The sequence below is a fragment of the Emys orbicularis genome, chromosome 22, assembly GCF_028017835.1.
Source record: "Emys orbicularis isolate rEmyOrb1 chromosome 22, rEmyOrb1.hap1, whole genome shotgun sequence".
In the NCBI taxonomy this organism is placed as follows: Eukaryota; Metazoa; Chordata; order Testudines; family Emydidae; genus Emys; species Emys orbicularis.
In genome coordinates, this window is record NC_088704.1 from 9,651,976 (window position 1) to 9,670,426 (window position 18,451).

General features: G+C 49.4%; 1 protein-coding gene across 3 annotated transcripts in view; it reads right to left on the reverse strand.

Moving 5' to 3' along the window:
- Positions 1 to 1,489: 1,489 nt before the first annotated feature.
- KAZN (kazrin, periplakin interacting protein) overlaps positions 1,490 to 18,451 on the reverse strand; it is a 747,507-nt gene continuing 730,545 nt past the window's right edge. For all 3 annotated transcript variants that reach the window (XM_065421351.1, XM_065421353.1, XM_065421352.1), the window contains 2 exons: positions 4,595 to 4,727; positions 1,490 to 1,654 (listed from right to left, as the gene is read on the reverse strand). In XM_065421351.1, the coding sequence (XP_065277423.1) occupies positions 1,490 to 1,654; positions 4,595 to 4,727 (298 nt within the window). The remainder of the gene's footprint in view (positions 1,655 to 4,594; positions 4,728 to 18,451) is intronic.

Here is an 18,451-nt window from a genome sequence, read left to right on the forward strand (position 1 = left end):
CCAGGAATGTATAGCAATAATCGTACCACAGTAAGACCATACCGATAATAATCCAGCCAGAAAGTCCCCAAAGTGCTTTACAGACTGCAGCAAATAGATGGCTCAGCCACGGCTGAAATGCATCCACCTCTGGGGAGGAAGACAGCACCCAGCCTATGCCAGACACGCTAAACAATCATTCATAGGGAGGGAAGGGAACTATTATAAGAAGCTAGGCAGAATGTATGTACCAAGGTTTGAATTTGGCCAAGATATCAGGACCAACACTCTGCTTAGCTTGGTAAAAAGCTTTCTGAGCTCTTCAATGGGGCAGGAGCTCATCTATCCACATTTTTAATCGGAGCAAGGACATCTCCAACAGCAAATGCTCCTTAACGCCGTGCTGGGGCACTGGCTCAGGGCTGACTCACAGGGAAGAATGTCACCTACGGAATCGCCAGCATCGCTGCTGGTAGCAGCAGGCACTTCCCACCCAGGCACTGAAAGCTTGCCCATGTTGGTGAAATCACATGAGACTGCAGGCTGAAAGAGTAGGGCTGCTCCTATCTGTCAATTTTGGAAGCTGTGAGTGCCCCAGAGGTTGAGAGGTGAGTCAGGTTTTTGATCTCTTGCTGCACAATGCTGAAGTGACTTCAGATGAGGAAGTACTGCCCCGGCCTGACATTACTGTCTATCCGTGGTAGTTCTAAAGCATGGCTCACCATGGGATCTATGCCCTGGAGAACAATGAAAGGGCCTGATCCTTCGAGGTTCTGAATGGGAGGCGTTTCACTGCCTCACTTCCCACTGATCTCCTGCAGCGCTCCCAGTGGGTGTTCACCACTTTGCATAATGAGGGTCAGTGACAGCACTGAGGGTGCCCCAAAGGGCCAGACCTTTCCAGTCTCCCCACCCTGTTCCAAAGCATGTGTTGATTTTCATTCACCTAATTTCTCCTCCTCCTCCTGTTTCCTCTCTCTTTTTATCCTTCCTCCCCAGTGCGACGTCAAAGCAATAGACAAACCTGACGGGCTGATGCTGGGTCATGACAACTGGAAGCAATCTCACTGGGGCTGGTCTTTCCTGCCCCATTCAAGCTGGCAGTCCCGGGTCCCCACAGTCATCCCATAAGTGCGTTTTGTATTTGTGGGGGGCCCACCCAGAGAGAAGAATGGATCAGTCAGGTCATTGGCTGAGCATTGCTATCATTTCACTGAGGGCCCAAGTTCATTTCTGAAAATTTTCTGGAATGCTTGCTGGAAATCTTTGACTATAGGGAATCAGTATTGGATTTGTCTGGGTCCCTCAGCATTAACACAATACAGACACTTTAAACAAAGACACGCCACTGTGTTAGGTTTGAACAGAGTTTCCTCTAGCAACGGCTACAATATGTACAACCAAAGAAGTCTGCGTTTCAGTCACTCTCTTCAGATTTCTTTCCCATTTGCTGGCCACAATGTCACCATTGATTTCAGTGAGTCCTGTCTTGCCTGAACAATCCAATTCATTACACATTGGTGACTTCCAGGCTGCCAAAGCGTTCCAGGCGGCACTGCTCTGGCCTACTTAGCTTCATATCCTCACAGCACTCTTCGTTTTTGAGAGATCCATAGTCGTCATGGAAATCAGTGTCTTTTCCGCTGAATCCCCTTCCAATTTTCCCCAGGGGAAGCTGCAAATGAAATCAGAGGAACATAAGGATAATCTCCATCATCGTATGGAGATTTTTAAGAGCAGGTTAGAAAAACGTGTCAGAGATGGTCTAGATCGGGGTAGGCAACCTATTTACTTTACATACAACAATAATTTAGTTATATATTATAGACTTATAGAAAGAGACCTTCTAAAAATGTTAAAATGTATTACTAGCATGCAAAACCTTAAATTAGAGTGAATAAATGAAGACTCGGCACCCCACTTCTGAAAGGTTGCCGACCCCTGGTCTAGATAATACTTAGTCCTGCCAGGAGTGCAGGGGACTGGACTAGATGACCTCTCGAGGTCCCTTCCAGTCCTATGATTCTATTGTCTTGGGGAGAAAGAGACAGGATGCAGGATATTGTCATGGAGGGAAGGGGGCACCAGATCTGCTTAATCAAGAACTGACCCAAAGCTCCTTTAAAATCCACTTACAGTCAGAAGTAGGATTGTAAAGATGTCATTGCCGCAGAGTTCCATATCACAAGAGCTTCCAGATCCAAATTTGCTCAGTATACAAAGCAAAGGTTTGTTTCTCTAATTGCCAGCACTGGAAACTCAATCTGGAATCTGAGGGTATGTCTACTGAGGAGCTCAGTCTAAGGAGCTATTTAATAGCAGCGTAGACTGGAGCTCGGGCTATGGGACACTGCAAATGGGGAGGGTCCCAGAACTTGGGCTCCAGCCTGAGCCCAAATGTCTACACTGCAGTTAAACAGCCCCTGAGCCTGAGCCTGAACCCCATGAGCCTGAGTCACCTGGCACGGGGCAGCCCTGGGTTTTTAATTGCAGTGTAGACATACACCAGACAAGGATCTTGCCCTCAGGGGTAAGTTAGTATAGCTCCACTGGAGCCAACAGAGTGACGCTGATTTACACCAGCTGGTCTGGAGCGTCAAACCCTGTTAGTTCTGCCTCTTGCACCAATAGCGTTAATAATGATTCTGTAATCAGAATGGCACTGACACCTGTTGATTCCCGAGGCAGTACCAAATCCAGCTCATTCACCAATAGCTGGACTGGCAGTTCTAAAAGGAGACAAGCATGTTTGTTTGAGTGAAGTCAGCAGGGCTGCATTTGTATTAAGTAAGAAAAAGGTATTTTTTTTTAAAAAGTGTAGTAATAAGCAGAAAAGTGACTAAATCTGGCTCATCTTTACACCACAGATCTGGTTCCCTGAGTCTGTCTTACTGACTAAAACAGGTCCCTATTGCTTATCTTTGCCTAGCCAATACAGCTGCAGGAGAACAAGCTGGATCTATGCTGGCTCAGGTGTCCTCAATAGAATTTTTAACTAAGTTCTGTCGGCAGATTCCTCATTGCCAGTCATATCAGCGCACAGCTTGATTGTCAGCTCCCTCGCTGAGGGGCCCGATTCTGCCACTTGTACTCAGGGGACTTCCAGTCAAACTACCCACATAATGAGGCGTGAGTAAAGGTAGCAGAATTAGGCCCTCAGTTTTCAGGGCTGACGGTTAGGAATTTATTATTATTTTGTGCTTATCAACTGGGTGAATCTAACCCCGAATCACTGAACTATAAGAAGCAGGGAAGTTCCAGGGTGGCATTTTTACAGTTACTTTTCAGAGGAGAATCCACCCACACTTTAAAAAATGGCTTCTCTGGTGATAGCCTCACATTATGGCTTGAAGTATGTTTGTCTAGTTTGCATCTGCTCCATACTTCCAGACAACCACCCTGCAGTTTCTATCAGGGACTCCGCGTTCTCTATCTGTTGTTCCTAAGGAAGAGGTTGTGGGGGGATGGTTTCAGAGTCTGTCCTGAAGTCCCCCATTGTTTCCCCTTTAACCCTAAAAACCCAGGGCCAGTTCCTCCACGGGTGTTAATCAGTACAGCACCATTAAAATCAATGGCGAGATTTCAGTTTGGGATCAGCTGAGATTCCAGCCCTTGTTTCAGGCTGGCCCCACCTTCTAGCCATCTGGAGTGGCATGGCACATTGCCAGTAAATGGAGTTCATAATACTGGCCAGCAAGGGGCGCTAGAAAGCAACATAAGATACTAACCCTACAAAAGGGCTGATCCAGTGCTCCCTTGAGACCTCTAGAGAAAGCTTTGACTCTTTGGAACCATTGAACTGGACTGCCTTAGACTGCTGGCCCAACACCTATGTGTATAAGAGTATTTCTGAGTATTTCTAAATATTTCTAAGACTATTTTAGAGTGTTTCTAAGAGAGAGAGAGAGAGAGAGAGAGAGAGAGAGAGAGAGAGAGAGTGCTAATTTTTAAATGAATGCAATTAATTATTTCATTAGCTCACACATGCCTCTTCTGAGTATCTACATCCCCAATTATCATGGAGATGAAATGACAATTCCAAGCAGAAAATCAGTCATTTCCAGCGGGGAGAAGGGAGTCATTTGGACTTGGTGATTAAATGGCCCAGCCTATGCAAGTTATAATTGGTTTGTTACTGAGCTACTCATCACATAAATTCCAGGCTTAAAAATGCCAACTTTCCCTGGGCACAAAAAGGCTTTTCAGGGCAATTTAATTACCTTAAAGAATATGATTTATAGTCACCCATCTTGCATTATGCTGCTTAATGCCCTTACTCACGCACCTGGTTGATAACTGTCATTAGCATCAGTGGGGGAAAAATGCAGAGGGGTTTACTAGGGCAATCTAGAGTTCTCCTGCCTGCCCAGTTTTTCATGGGTCTCTATATGAACCTCCATAGGCTGTACTGATAGGACCATAAAAGTGAAGAGATAGAACTTCAAAGGGAGAACAGCAGGGAAAGGGGATCTGATCCAGAATAAGCAGTAATCAAGTCATATTTTCAAAACAGCTCAGGCCCAGATTTTTCAATCGTGTTTAGTAACCAGTTCGGGCCGTAGTGTCATATTTGCCTCCCCGCCAGCCTCCACTATAAAAATGTGAACAGACTTACCCTGCTTGCTTTGCATTTTAAGCTGTTCCCCTCCTCCTTGCTCTGCCTGGTAGCGCTGGAGGAGCGCCTGAGCGAACCCTGTTTGAGGAGAGTTGACGTTCCATATCGGTCGCTCTCTAGAACACCTGTAGGGCTGAGCAATCAACAGGCACTCATCTCACAGCAGTTTTTAATGTGGAGTCAGTAAACGAAAGAGCCACGTTCCCAAACCCTTCCAGGTTGCGGGGGGAAAACCCATCAAATCAAACAAATGGTGGCTGGATTTTTTAAAAGGACTGGTTCGTCCGATGACCAGTTATAACATGCATCCATGACAGCCAATAATTGAGGCTCAATTGTAACATATATGCTAGGCAGGGCCGGTTCCAGGCACCAGACGAGAAAGCAAGTGCCTGGGCGGCACACTGTAAAAGGCGGCATTCCGCCAATCTTAGGGCGGCACATTCTGGCCGCCCTGCCGTGGTTCTTTTTTTTTTTTTTTTTGCTTTGGCAGCCTGGTCCGCAGGTCCGGAGCCCCCGGCCGGCTCCCCGCGTTCCGCTAGTCCCAGCCCAGCCCTGCAGGACCCCGGCCCGGGGGGCAGGAACTAGCGATCCCTGCTGCTCACTGTGCCACCGGGCTCCCCGGGATGCGCCACTCCCCGCCGCCTGCACCAGCCTCTGCCTCCTGCGCCACTCTGAGCCCGGCCCGGCCGAGCCACCTTTAAAGGAGCGGTTGAGCCAGCACCTCCTGCAGCCCCCGGGGGCTCTGCCTGCCTGGCCGGGAGAGGCACCCGAAGGCCGGAGGGGAGAGGCCCTCTCGCCTGGCTGCCCACAGGCGGAGGGAGCGGGCGGGCGCCGTGCTTCATCCCCCTACGAGCCGCCTTGACCGCCCTCCACGCACTCCTTGAGGCTGCCATGTTTTTTTTTGTTTCGGCAGTCCGGACGCCTGTTTGTTTGTTTTTTGCTTGGGCGGCAAAAAAGCTAGAGCTGGCCCTGATGCTAGGGCAGGACTAATGTCATCTCATTCTGCACAGTGTATTGTGATGGCCGCAGGGATCAAGAAAGAATTTCCCCCCCCCTTCTCTATGTGTTTGGCCAAGTGTATGGCATTTTTGCCTTCCTCTCAAGCGTCAGGTACTGGTGACTGGCTAAAGTCCCATGAACCAACATTGTCCGCCAGAGTCAGGCCCAAAACAAAACTTCAACAAACCCAGTATTTGTGAAAGGCCAGATTCAGAGACAAACTTTCCACCTGGCCCCCCTGTGTCTATCATGACATGAACAAAAACCTGGCTCCACGTCCCCAGAAGCTTCAGAAGAGGTCAGCTCCATCTGTGCTCTGACTCGGAACAGCAAATTCCTGCTTCCCAAAATAATGAACTTCAGGCAATGAACAGCACTCTGGGCTTTCCAGCCGGATATAGATGAGGGTGCATTTGCGAAAGCGAGATTTTACAGGGTGCAGGGAGGAAGACATAACAGGCCCCTATCCCATCTGTGCCGTGACATAGTCCAGTCCTCTCCATTGCTCATAGTTCGTGTAACCTGCTCCTTGCTGTCATCCAGTTGCTTTCAATTTGCCTTCCCATCAATCGACACCCTGGCTTTCTACCTTCCAGCAGCCATTCCCGCCCAGTGCCACAGTCCCCGGCATGTTTTCTTCTCGCTCTGCAGTGTTAGGTGGTGGTGACACAGCGGCACACGGAAATCTTTTTGCTGCTGCTCCGCTCGCTCGAGGGACACAGGGTCCAAGTAGGGTGACCAGATGTCCTGATTTTATAGGGACAGTCCCGATATTTGGGGCTTTTTTTTATATGGGCTCCTATTACCCCCCACCCCCATCCTGATTTTTCACACTTGCTGTCTGGTCACCCTAGGACCAAGTCAGTCCCTGCACCTGCCTCGCTTTTGTGCCTTTCATGGACATTCCCCTTTTCTTCACAAGTGTCATTTGATCTCACAAGCCGATCTCCTGTGGCCAGCAGTGGGCTAGGCTCCATTCTCAGACACCGTGGGGCCAGGGTCGTTCAGCCTCCCCACTGTCAATGCACATGCTTTGATTTTACACAACTACTTGGGAAGCGACTCTTATCTCACCAGCCTTTCCGTCTCCTCCTCCTCCTGCTGCCGGCCCATTATTAGCTCTTGCCCACTGGCTGCTATGCTGGTCTTATTCCCTCTCGCAGGAGGGAGAAACCATTGCTGACAACTCTGGATTCCTCTAATGGGAGAAATGGATTCAGGATGGTGCCTCCTGGCTCCCGCTCTGTGAGGTTCCCCTCAGGCACCTCATCATCTCTGATCATCTCATATCCTGCTTCACCCCTGAACAGGTATAGCCTGGAGAAAGGCAGAGTAAACTTCCTCTCACTGTCCCTCTATCCTGAGCTGAAGGGACCATCTCTGGAAATGAGGATGGGGACATTTTCCAGACACATTCCAGCTCTGACCTCTCTGCCTCTTCTACCAGTTGGGACAATGGACTGAAACCGCCCAACTTATTCTATGTAGGTCTCCAAAGACCTAGTAAGATGGTAGCATCTTTAAAGTTTCTCCTGACACGTTGGATTTGAACAGCTGACCTAGCAGTGAAATCCTTCCCCTCTCATTAGCAGTGCCATGAGCCATCCTTTGGACAGCTGGTTTTGATGCCAGGAGAGTGGGCTGTGCCTTTGCCATTCTGGCTGCGTGACAGTAACAGAGCAGTAATCAGGGCAGGCAGAAATATCGCTTTCTAGTGGATGGTTTCTGCAATGCACAATGCTGCCATCCCCAGCGCAACGTCTTCTGCTGTCAACACATCTAATTGCTTGTACAATATTGACAGCTCAGAAGCTCCAGGGCTCCCAATTTGTCTGGGCTTTTTGGGGGGGTGTGTATGTGTGTGCAAACAAAAGCACAATATTTGCACTGTGAACCATCTGTTTCAGGCGAGCCAACTAACCAGAGCCATCTGTATAGTTGGGCCTGCAGAAGCTTGAAAACTCACTGCCTGCGCTGGAAATTTGCAGGAGAATTCCCCCTCTCAGCTCTCAACTGGATACTTTGCATAAATCCTGCTTGCGTGGACAGAAGGGCCAGGCAGTGAATGAATGCCGCATACGCCATGCAGAGCCGTGGTGCACAAGCCTCTACTCTACCTTGCCCAAGGTAACAGAAGTCCAACTCAGCCTGTTATACAAAGTTGTTTGTAAAAGTCAGCAAAAAGAGGCGATGAACAGCCTGATACTAACGGGACTGTTTAGGTTGCAAGAACTGTGCTAAGGGATCTGCAAGGCTCCTGGTAAAGTCACAGGGCGGTGTGAGAATGAGCAGAAAGATTCTAGAGATGGGTGAAAAGGTTTATGTTGGAAATGAGTGGCATGTATGTCCATTTCCTTGGGCATCATTGACCGGGGTGGGGTGGGGGGGTGTCACGACATGGATGCTGGGGAAGAGGAAAGCATGGACTGCAAGGAGTGAGCTTCACCATAATGGCTGCCACCCTCACCATCACTTGGGGCCCCAGGATCCACCAGGACACTGTTGGGCCTTCATCATATTGATCCTGAGAACCATCCTGACCAGACCAGGCCAGAGAGAGGGAACCAATGACATTACCAGCTGCCCCAGCTTCAGCTCAATTCGGAAAGATGGCTGGCATGTGTGAGACTTTGGTTCCTGCTCTCATTCCCTCCTTCATGTGTAATTTTCCTTCCTCACCTTAATTCGCCTCTTCCCTGTCTCTCTCCTTTCTAAAAATTGTCTGGCTCAGCTGGCCAAGACAACTCCATCTTTGCAACGCTGCTGTAAGCCTGGTGACCAGAAAGACAAGCTAAAAGCAATGCCCTAAACAGCCCGTTGCTGGAACAAGCCCGGAGTAGCTGATAAGACATTGGGCAGTGCCTGCATTTTTCCAGCAGCAAAGTTGCAAGTGAAAGTCAGCACCAGAAACAGAAGCTGTATTTTCTAGTTTAGCTGTTATTTTCTCTCCCGGTGTGCGCGCATGTGTGTTCTGTCTTAAAGAAAACAGGACTGGACGTCACCAGCAGCAACAATACTCGCTCCACACCACCGCAGCTAACTTCGTCTCTTTTTCACCTCCAAAAGGACAGATAATACCCTCTGACAGACTGTCACACGGGGGTTTCTTCCTACCAACAAATACTAAATACAGCTCAAATGGTTTTTTAATGGGTTGTTGTTACAATCAAAGTAAGCCATGATAATTGGACACAAACTTAGGGTGACCATATTTCCCTATGCTGAATACAGGACACCTGGTAAAATTACTCATATTCAAGCGAGTTCAATGGCAGTCAGTCAGTCAGAACTACGCTGTATAAACATTCAAATTAACATCAAGCTGACTGAGCCCCTGTTAAAAATAAATACTAAGGCTAGGTCTACACTACCCGCCTGAATCGGCGGGTAGAAATCGACCTCTCGGGGATCGATTTATCGCGTCCCGTCAGGACGCGACAATCGATCCCCGAATTGACGCTCTTACTCCACCAGCGAAGGTGGGAGTAAGAGCCGTCGACGGGAAGCCGCGGAGGTCAATTTTGCCGCCGTCCTCACAGCGGGGTAAGTCGGCTGCGATACGTCGAATTCAGCTACGCTATTCGCGTAGCTGAATTTGCGTATCTTAAATCGACCCCCCCCCGTAGTGAAGACGTACCCTGAGTCGCTGGATGCTTTTTATTTACCTTCTTATCTTTAAGGCGTTAGGGTTCACACGGGGAGAGGTGACACACACACACTCCCATACACCTCTTTCACTGGGGGGCATGGGTGTGTGACTGACCCGACCCGACCCTCCCTTCCCGGCGCTCTCTGCCGTTCATGCCTAGCTGGGCCCCCAGGACGGACCTGCCTCTCCTTGTACCTGGTGCCATGTCTTCCCGAGGCAACAGGTGGGTGGGGGGGGGCACACAGGGTCACATGCCCCCCTCCCCAGATTTTGGCCAGGATTCATACCAGAATGTGGCCAGCAGCAGCCTTTCGGCACGGTGCGGGAGGGAAGGGATAGGAACTGCTTCCAGCCGCAGGGTGGGGGTGGGGGAAAGGGATGACCTGGCCCATGTCTTTGCAGAACTCATCTTTTCCCACCTCCCCACCCCGCTTGTCCCTTCCTGCCCACACAGCGTCAAAAGGCAGCTAACACCTCCAGGCTGCTGCTGGCCACCAACATAACCCAGCCGCCACCTGTCCCCTGACTACAGCACGGGCAGGAAGGGGTTAAGCCCTAAGGACTCATTGTGCACCAGGGCCCAGGGAACCTGACTGCAGGGGCTTCAGCGAACCCAGCCAGAGCGGTGGCTCAGCAGAGGAGGGTGCCTGGGGACGGAGCGGGTGAAGAGGGTCCTAAGCCCCTGCCTGGGGGGCTGCTGTGGAGCCTGCAGGGTCGGGGCATGAACAGGCTGGAAATCACTTCCCCCTGCCACTCCAGAGCTTAGCTGAGGGGCGGGGCGGCTTCCCCGTGCCAGCGCGGTGCGGGGCTTTGGCATATGCAGGGCTCAGCTCCTCCTGGCCAGCGCCCCAGGCTGCAGGGTCTGGGCCTTTCCTAGGGCACCAGCTCAGCCAGAGGCAGTGGGGGAAGGAAGGAGCTGCCGGCCAGGCTGTTGGAGAACTGAGTGCCCCGAGCAGGGGCTGGTTCTCCGCACAGCGCTGGGAGCGGGACGTGCCCCGCCGGGGGGGAGATGGAGGAAGAGCAGGGCTGGGGGGAGTGAAGGGGCAAAGCAGGGAGAGGACAGCGAGAGGGGGAGCACGTAAAGGGCCGATGGGTGGGCAGCAGAGGCCACACGTAATCGGCCGCTGCCTGGCACCTACCCGCACTCACCAGCCACCGCAGCTCACAGTGTGCTGCCAGAGCCGGCTGGAAACGTGCTGGGGGGCGCAGCCCTGCTGGCCGAGAGCTGGCATGCAGCAGGGGCTGCGCTGACAGACCAGCAGGGCCCCACGCTTTGCCCCACCACCAGCCTTGCACACCCACCCCCATCGTCGGCCATTGGACCCCCCACTCACCGCTGGTGGGCGGGCGGTTGGTGAGCAGGGATCCAGCCAGCAGCAGGACCTGCCAGTACTGATGTGGGGGAGACAGAAAATATGGGACAATTTGCCCGTTTTTAAGAAAAAGTTTGGACACCTGCAGGAGGGCTTAAATACAGGACTGTCCCTTTAAAAACGGGACATCTGGTCACCCTCCACAAACCCCCAGACCACACTTTGCTAATAAATATTGTAACAGTGAACCTGGGTTTTATTAACATCTTATCCCTTGTTGGGACTGAGACCCCTCACCCCTTTCAATACAGCAGATCGCCCAGAGAGGCAGATTTTGTCCCTAGACTGGCAACAATGAAGGACGACATTTGCATCCCAGCTGACTCAGACCTCCCCAAAGCACAACAGCCGTGAGAACAGTACAAATGCTTCAACAGATTAGACTGGATCTACACAGTTCAGCTACAATCACAACAGCTGGCTGTATTCTAGCCTCAATCTACAATCATTGGGTGTCAGTGTGAATGTTGTGCAAAGACTGACGGGAGAGACCCACCCTTTATGAAACCTCCACACCGATCAGAACTTTCAGCAGCGCCTCAGAGCTCGCCAGCTGTCCATTTATCAGCATTTCATCCACTGGTAGCAGCAGGCACTCAGCTTTTTCCATCTACAAATCAATAGGAGTGAAACACATTCCCTGGGTGGAGGGCCAGCACAAGGCTTATGCACCACCACTTAAATCGCACTTAATCCCTCCAAATTGAGCTTTATCCAATATTTACGTGATGATCACTGTCTTGGGCAACAACAGGTATTGATGCACAGAAGCCTACAGCTGAAAGCACAAGTCTCTACAGTTTGAGCCAAAAAGCCAGATTCTGTAGCAGGGGCTATAACAGACTCATATCCTGTGAGAATTAGGCACACAGGGGGCACATAATAGACACCGACTAGTGGGTTACACAAGAGACTTGTGCTGGCTTTCTGACAATGGAGAATTTCACACTGGGATTGTAATTCCAAGCCAGTGGTACACAGAACATTATTTCAGAGCTTCAGAGAGTTTAAAACCAGAAGGTACCATTAGATCATCCAGCCTGACCCCCTGTATATCACAGACTATTAAATTTCACCCAGATACCCCTATACTAAGCCCAAATACATTAGTTAGATTAAAGCGTTTCAGTCCTCAGGAGCCAGACAGAAAACAGGGGAGATCGAGATTTTGCCAATGTCTGAAGCCCTGCAATGGCATGGGATTGGTTAGGTGAGCTAAACCCAAATGATCTCAGCAGGCGAACCATGCCCCAGAGTGTGGAGGAAAGAAAATACACCTCACGGTCCCTGTCAAGCTCGCCTGGGAAAAATTCCTTCACGACCCCAAATGTGGTGAGCAGTTAGACCCCGAGCACGTGAGCAAGACCACCAGCCACGCATCCAGATACTTAATACTTCAAACTTTTGTCTGTCCATCTCTTCATTTATATAGGACCAATTTATCCTAGATGCCTATATACAAATGCGAGAAATATGGGTAATAAGCAGGAAGAACTGGAAGTGCTAATAAATAAATACAACTATGACATTGTTGGCATCACCGAAACTTGGTGGGATAATACACATGATTGGAATGTTGGTATGGATGGGTACAGCTTGCTCAGGAAGGATAGACGGGGGGAAAGGGAGGAGGTGTTGCCTTATATATTAATAACGTACACACTTGGACTGAGGTGGAGATGGACATAGGAGATGGAAGCGTTGAGAATCTGGGTTAGGCTAAAAGGGGTAAAAAACAAGGGTGATGTCATGCTAGGAGTCTACTACAGGCCACCTAACCAGGTGGAAGAGGTGGATGAGACTTTTTTTAAACAACTAACAAAATCATCCAAAGCCCAAGATTTGGTGGTGATGGGGGACTTCAACTATCCAGATATATGTTGGGAAAATAACACAGCAGGGCACAGACTATCCAATAAGTTCTTGGACTGCATTGCAGACAACTTTTTATTTCAGAAGGTTGAAAAAGCTACTGGGGAGAAGCTGTTCTAGATTTGATTTTTAACAAATAGGGAGGAACTCGTTGAGAATTTGAAAGTGGAAGGCAGCTTGGGTAAAGTGATTATGAAATCATAGAGTTCACAATTCTAAGGAAGGGTAGAAGGGAGTACAGCAAAATAGAAACAATGGATTTCAGGAAGGTGGATTTTGGTAAGCTCAGAGAGCTGATAGGTAAGGTCCAATGGGAATCAAGACTGAGGGGAAAAACAACTGAGGAGAGTTGGCAGTATTTCACAGGGACACTATTAGGGGCCCAAAAGCAAGCTATTCTGCTGGGTAGGAAAGATAGAAAATGTGGCAAAAGACCAGCCAAGAAAAAGAACATTCTCTCTCATCTCCCCGCCATTTTTCATTCTTTTTTTTCTTCATCCTCTTCCAATATAATAAGTAATGGGAAGTAAATGAAAATAAAGTGAGGTACCTTGATTGGGGCTGGGGGTTGGGATGTGGGAGGGAGTGCGGGGGGTGGGCTCTGGGAGGAAGTTTGGGTGTGGGGTGTGGGCTCTGGGCTGGGGCAGGGGGTTGGGGTGTGGGAGGGGACCAGGGAGGCTGCGCTTACCTACAGTGGCGCGGCTCCCAAAGCAACCGGCACACTCCGCCACCTCTGACAGCAGCTCCTAGGTGGGGCAGGCCAGGGGGTCTCTGCGCACCTCTGCCCGCAGGTGCTGCCCTTGCAGCTCCCATTGGCCACAGTTCCCGGAGTCGGCACTCAGGGCAGGGGCAGCGTGTGGAGACGCCCCCCCCCAGGGGCCGCAGGGACATGCCAGCCGCTTCCAGGAGTGGCGTGGCGCGGAGGGAGGGAGAGAGGCAGAGTGGGCAGGGAGCTGCCTTAGCGCTGCTGGCACATCTCTGCGCGCCCCTTGGGGGGAGATGAGCAGTGGGTCTCCGTGCGCTGTCCGGGGCGGGGCCAGGGTGTGGAACTGCCTCCCCCTCACCAGGGGTGTGCAGAGATGTGCCAGAAGCCGTCCGCTTCCGGGAGTGGCATGGGGCCACCGGCCATGGCATGCAGTCAGCCTGCCTGCCCGAGCCCTGCTGCGCTGCCGGCCAGGACTCAGGGGCAGGTTGTCAGATGAGATTTGTCCTGCATTGAGGGCTCCGTGCCACCACACGACCTGTTTCATGGTAAATCCACTCCTGGTCCCAGCAGCTGTGGAGAGACATTTTTAGAACCTTTGCACAATCTCTTGCAAACTAATTAGGTGAATCTAACCTGTTGGCCTCTTTCCGCAGCAAAAGATCATTTTTTAATGATGTGCCTCTGCTTTCAAACTGAGTGCATGGAGCGAAAGTTCACCTGAGGTTTGCTAGGTGATAGCAAAAATTGAGCAAAGATCCCTCAGAACTGATGGGATATCTACAGCTTACAAAGAGTTCACCTGCAAACTGCTAGGTAGCAACTTTGATTGTGTTCTTTTGTACTTTGAGGGAAATTGGTCACTTATTAAGGGACTATGGTTTCATATAAAACCAGGAAAATAACTAGATTCATGCAACATTTGGCTGAGGTTTCAAACACAGAAAAGTCAGGAAACCGAACGTTCTGGCTACCATGGCAACTGTAACGCAGCCGCATTGTGAAGAGAACACCACAGGCAGTGGTGGGGGTTGATATCATAATCTGTCACAATCGGACTTAGCTGTCAAAACGGTTCTAGAAATGCTCAATTTCCAGCAGCATTGGTTCTCTTTCCCACAGGAGTCTCCTTCACCAGCACTGCATAGGATTTGGGAGCATGGGAAAGGCCCTGTGGACCCCACTGGATTTCCATGAAGTAGCAAATCCTGCTGGGATTTGTCCTGGTTGCTACTGTGTAGTCCTGAGTCCTGAAGAGTGGAACCAGAGTGGCAGAGATTGGTGGTTCCGTTTCAGAGACCAGGAGCTGCCCCTTCACCCCATCAGTGGGCTCCTTATCTGTCACCCCCAGGAAGTTTCTTGAGCCTTCCATGGGTGTTTCCACAGTAGGCTCTGATCTGTCTCAGGCTTTTTCTTGCTCTGAATACACTTCTGACTTTCAGAAATGTAACTTGGCTGAAGAAGAAAGAAAACGCTCTAGCTGCCATCACCACAGTCTGGATTTGGGCGAGGAACTTTTGTAGCTTTTCCTAAGGGTTCTTTTGTGCTTGGTGGCGAGATCTCGAAGCCAAAGCCAGACGATCAAGAAAGCAGATAGCTTTGGAAAATGACATCCAGGACTTTAACACAATGGGGCTGTAAGATAAGCACTGAGGTGGTATCATAGTGACAGGAAAATTGAAAGAGTTGAACAGAAGTTGAATGTGGCTTTGCAGAATTAGGAACAGGTGGCTGGCAAGGGCTTATGCTGGAGAGAGAGAAAGCGGTGGAAAGTAAGTTGAGAGTTATGATAAAACACTGAGGAAACCTTATTTGGATATAGATCTTAGCCACTGTAGGCCTATTGCAGCTCAAATTTCATAGCAAGGTTCTACAGAGCAAAGCAAACAGTTCCATAGATTAGAAGCCGGGATAGAGATTCATCTTCCCTCTGGGTGAAATTTACTCCTATGCAGACAGCCCACATAAGACCTATGCACCTCAGTACAAGACTAACGTTGTGCATAGACCTTGCGCTGGCCTGCTGCACAGGGTTATGGAAGGTAGCACTTTACCTAGATGAGGCCCATCTACTCCCGATCAGAGAGATCCAGTCATGTAAGGATCTCCTCTCCTTAGGGGTGGGTTGATTGGCGGTATCCCAGACAGAAAAGAGCTTTGTGTTTTATATATATTGGTAATATGGCGACTTATGGTTATACCACTGAAGAGCCAACCCATGTCACCACTATGTCACTCTTTGCCCCCAGCCCCAGTGGCTGGTCCACATAAGAGGTTAATGGGCTACCAACTAAGGACAAACATCCAATACAAACAGAAGAACTCTCTGGGTAGCTGGGGAATCATCACTTTCTTCATCAACAGCCTTATTTTAAACAAAAAAAACTATAAAGAGCCTGAAATTGTGCACAAGGAAGATGTTGAACGGAACTCGAGCCGAGTGAAATTGTTCAGACAAAAACTTTTTTTCAGTTAAAAAATGCAGCTTCGGCAATATTGAAACGTTTTGTGAATTCATGTCGAGTTGGACAAATTGTTAATTTCAGAAAGAAAAAAAAACACAAATTCCCCAAACAAACAGTCCTAGAATCTATGAATCTATGGATGTTTTTCTAAAAGATCTGCTCAAGGAATTATTTTAGGGAAATTCTCTGGCCTGTGTTATACAGGAGGTCGGATTAGATGATCACAATGATTCCTTCTAGCCTTGGAATCTATAAGAGAAAACATAAGCAGCCAGTAGAAATCAACAGAGACCAGTAAGAACCAGCAGAGACCAACTGGAGAATTCTAATGGAAGCTACTGGAATGTCCACTGGGAAGAGGACTCTCCCCATAGAAAGTGAAAGGAGCTCCTGTGGTGTGTCTTTTTATCATTCCACGTTCTCACATGGCAACCTGTAAAGAGTTCCCAGCCCGTGAGCAGCTGAAAGACAGCTGAGGACCACCCACAGCAGAGGGATGAATTGAGAGCACTACAGTCAATGGATGGATTCTTCTGCTCAGAGCCCTCCTCAAACCAGTGTCTTAAAAGCCATGAACTGTCCTGATGATTTATTTAGCAGTTTAATATATATAAATATGTACATACTATAATGCTATTTTGCACTGTCAACTGCATATCTCAAAGCAAGTTACAAACATTAATTCTCACAACACTCCTGTGAGGTAGGTAAGTATCATTATGGCCACTTTACAGTCAAGTTAAATGACTCGCCCAAGGTCACAGAGTGAGTCAGTGGCAGAGCGGGAGTAGACCCCCAGGAGTCCTGACTCCCACTTCTCCTGCTGTCACCACCGGAACACACTCCTTCCCTATCTATTTTAATACGTTACTGAAACATGACAAACAGACATATCACCAAGATACATTAACAAGATTGCTTGGAAATAGCACAGACAGCTTCATTATGATTTCAATATTATGAAAAATGTTCAATAAACTTAATTCAAAGACCAGCACACAGCTCCCAAAAACATGTTCAGCTCCCAAAAACATGAAAATGGGCTGTGAATGCTGATGAATCCTTAGCAGCCGAAAGCAGGGTGACCAGACAGCAAGTATGAAAAATCGGGACAGGGGGTGGGGGGTAATAGGCGCCTATATAAGAAAAAGACCTAAAAATCGGGACTGTCCCTATAAAATCAGGACATCTGGTCACCCTAGCTGAAAGGATAATCTATTCCTTTTTGATTTACCAAGCCCTACCATGTAATTTCCTCCTAGCAAGTCCACACTGTCTCTGGCACCAACACTCCGCTACGGACAATTCCTCCTGCTCCTGGGGTGCAAAGGTAGAAAAGCAGGTGGTTAGAATTATCTCCAGGGTGATATTTCAGCTGGAATGGTACTGAACACTGTAGACAATAACTAACTTCATTGCTCCCAAACATGAGAGGTAGCAGGTAATCCGCTGGCTTGCCAATGGCATCATGGGAAGGGCTGACAGAAATGTTGTGTTGAGTAGCAGCAATAAGTGAGGCACCGGTGCCCATATCCTACTGATGCCTCTGTGCAACGCTAGGTTGCCTGTCCCTGCTTCATCCTTGGGAATCCCCATCCATTCACTGTGCTTTCAGAATTCACCTGGGTGGGGCCAGAACCCAGGCCTCCTTTTCAAGGCTGTGCGGTGCAGTTGCCCATGAGATATGGAATATCTGTTGCCTCTCTCCCTAGTTCAACCATCAGCCTGCCTGAGGGATTCCAGGGTTTCCTCAGACATCCTTGGGTAGGACTCAGCACAGGAGCCATCTCTTCTGTCCCAGACGGTCCATTGGGCAGGCTGTGCTCAGCAGAGTTTGGCAGTGAAGAGGAACCAGGGGAAGGGTGGGTGATGACTCCCTCTTTTGGTCCATGCAAAGATCAATATTCTTCGTTATCCCCTCCCCTGCTGTGTTTGGGCTATTTTTAGCTCTAATAAAGGCTCAGTTGATTTAGATTGGGGTGAATGTAGTTGGCAAAATTATCTCTTACTCCCCATGGGTGAAAGTCACCTCTGTGCAGCGCTTCCACACAGGACCTATTCACCACCCAAATCCCACTTAAATCCCTAGAGTTTAGCTGTGCCTCGGGTGGTCTATGTATGATGGTACATGGGACTTGAGCGTTGGAGTTTTGTGCTGGCCTTTTGCACAGGGGTGAATTTCATCTTATGCCCTCCTCAGACGTCTCCCGCCTCCCTAGTACAGTATTCAAGAATGGCTCTCTGTGGAGGCTGCATACACATATACACGTCGTCTTGAGACTCTGTCCTACTGGGAAAGGCCCACGGGCTGGTTTGTGCTTGAGCAGGGAGTGAAGGAGGTGTGTTGCCCTTTTGGCTGTTCTAGTTCTTTAGAGGATTTCTAGTTCAGTGGCCGTTTGGCTTTTGCTGCCTGGAGAATTACCTGCTCTTTGAACAGGTCTGTCCTTTTGACAGGAGTTCAGGTCAGCAGCCGCCTCTCCGTGTTTGGAACTGCATTCCTCCTTCTTAAATTCAGTGCAACGCAAGAAATACAATGTAACACTCCCCTCCCACGGCTTTCCTTCCAGGATGTCCCCAGGAGCCACTGACTCCATTTTGGGATGGTGGGACTTGTTCCTGAGCTGCTAGAATGATCAGGCCGCAGATGTCCAGCATGCAATGGGCTTTACCCAAAGCCCTTTGAAGTCCAGGGAAGGTATCCCAATGACTTTCATTTGATGGGCTTTGGATCCGGCCCAACCAGAGTTACATGCTGGTGGGTTAACAAGGAGGCCGCTCCGCAGCTGATTCTGC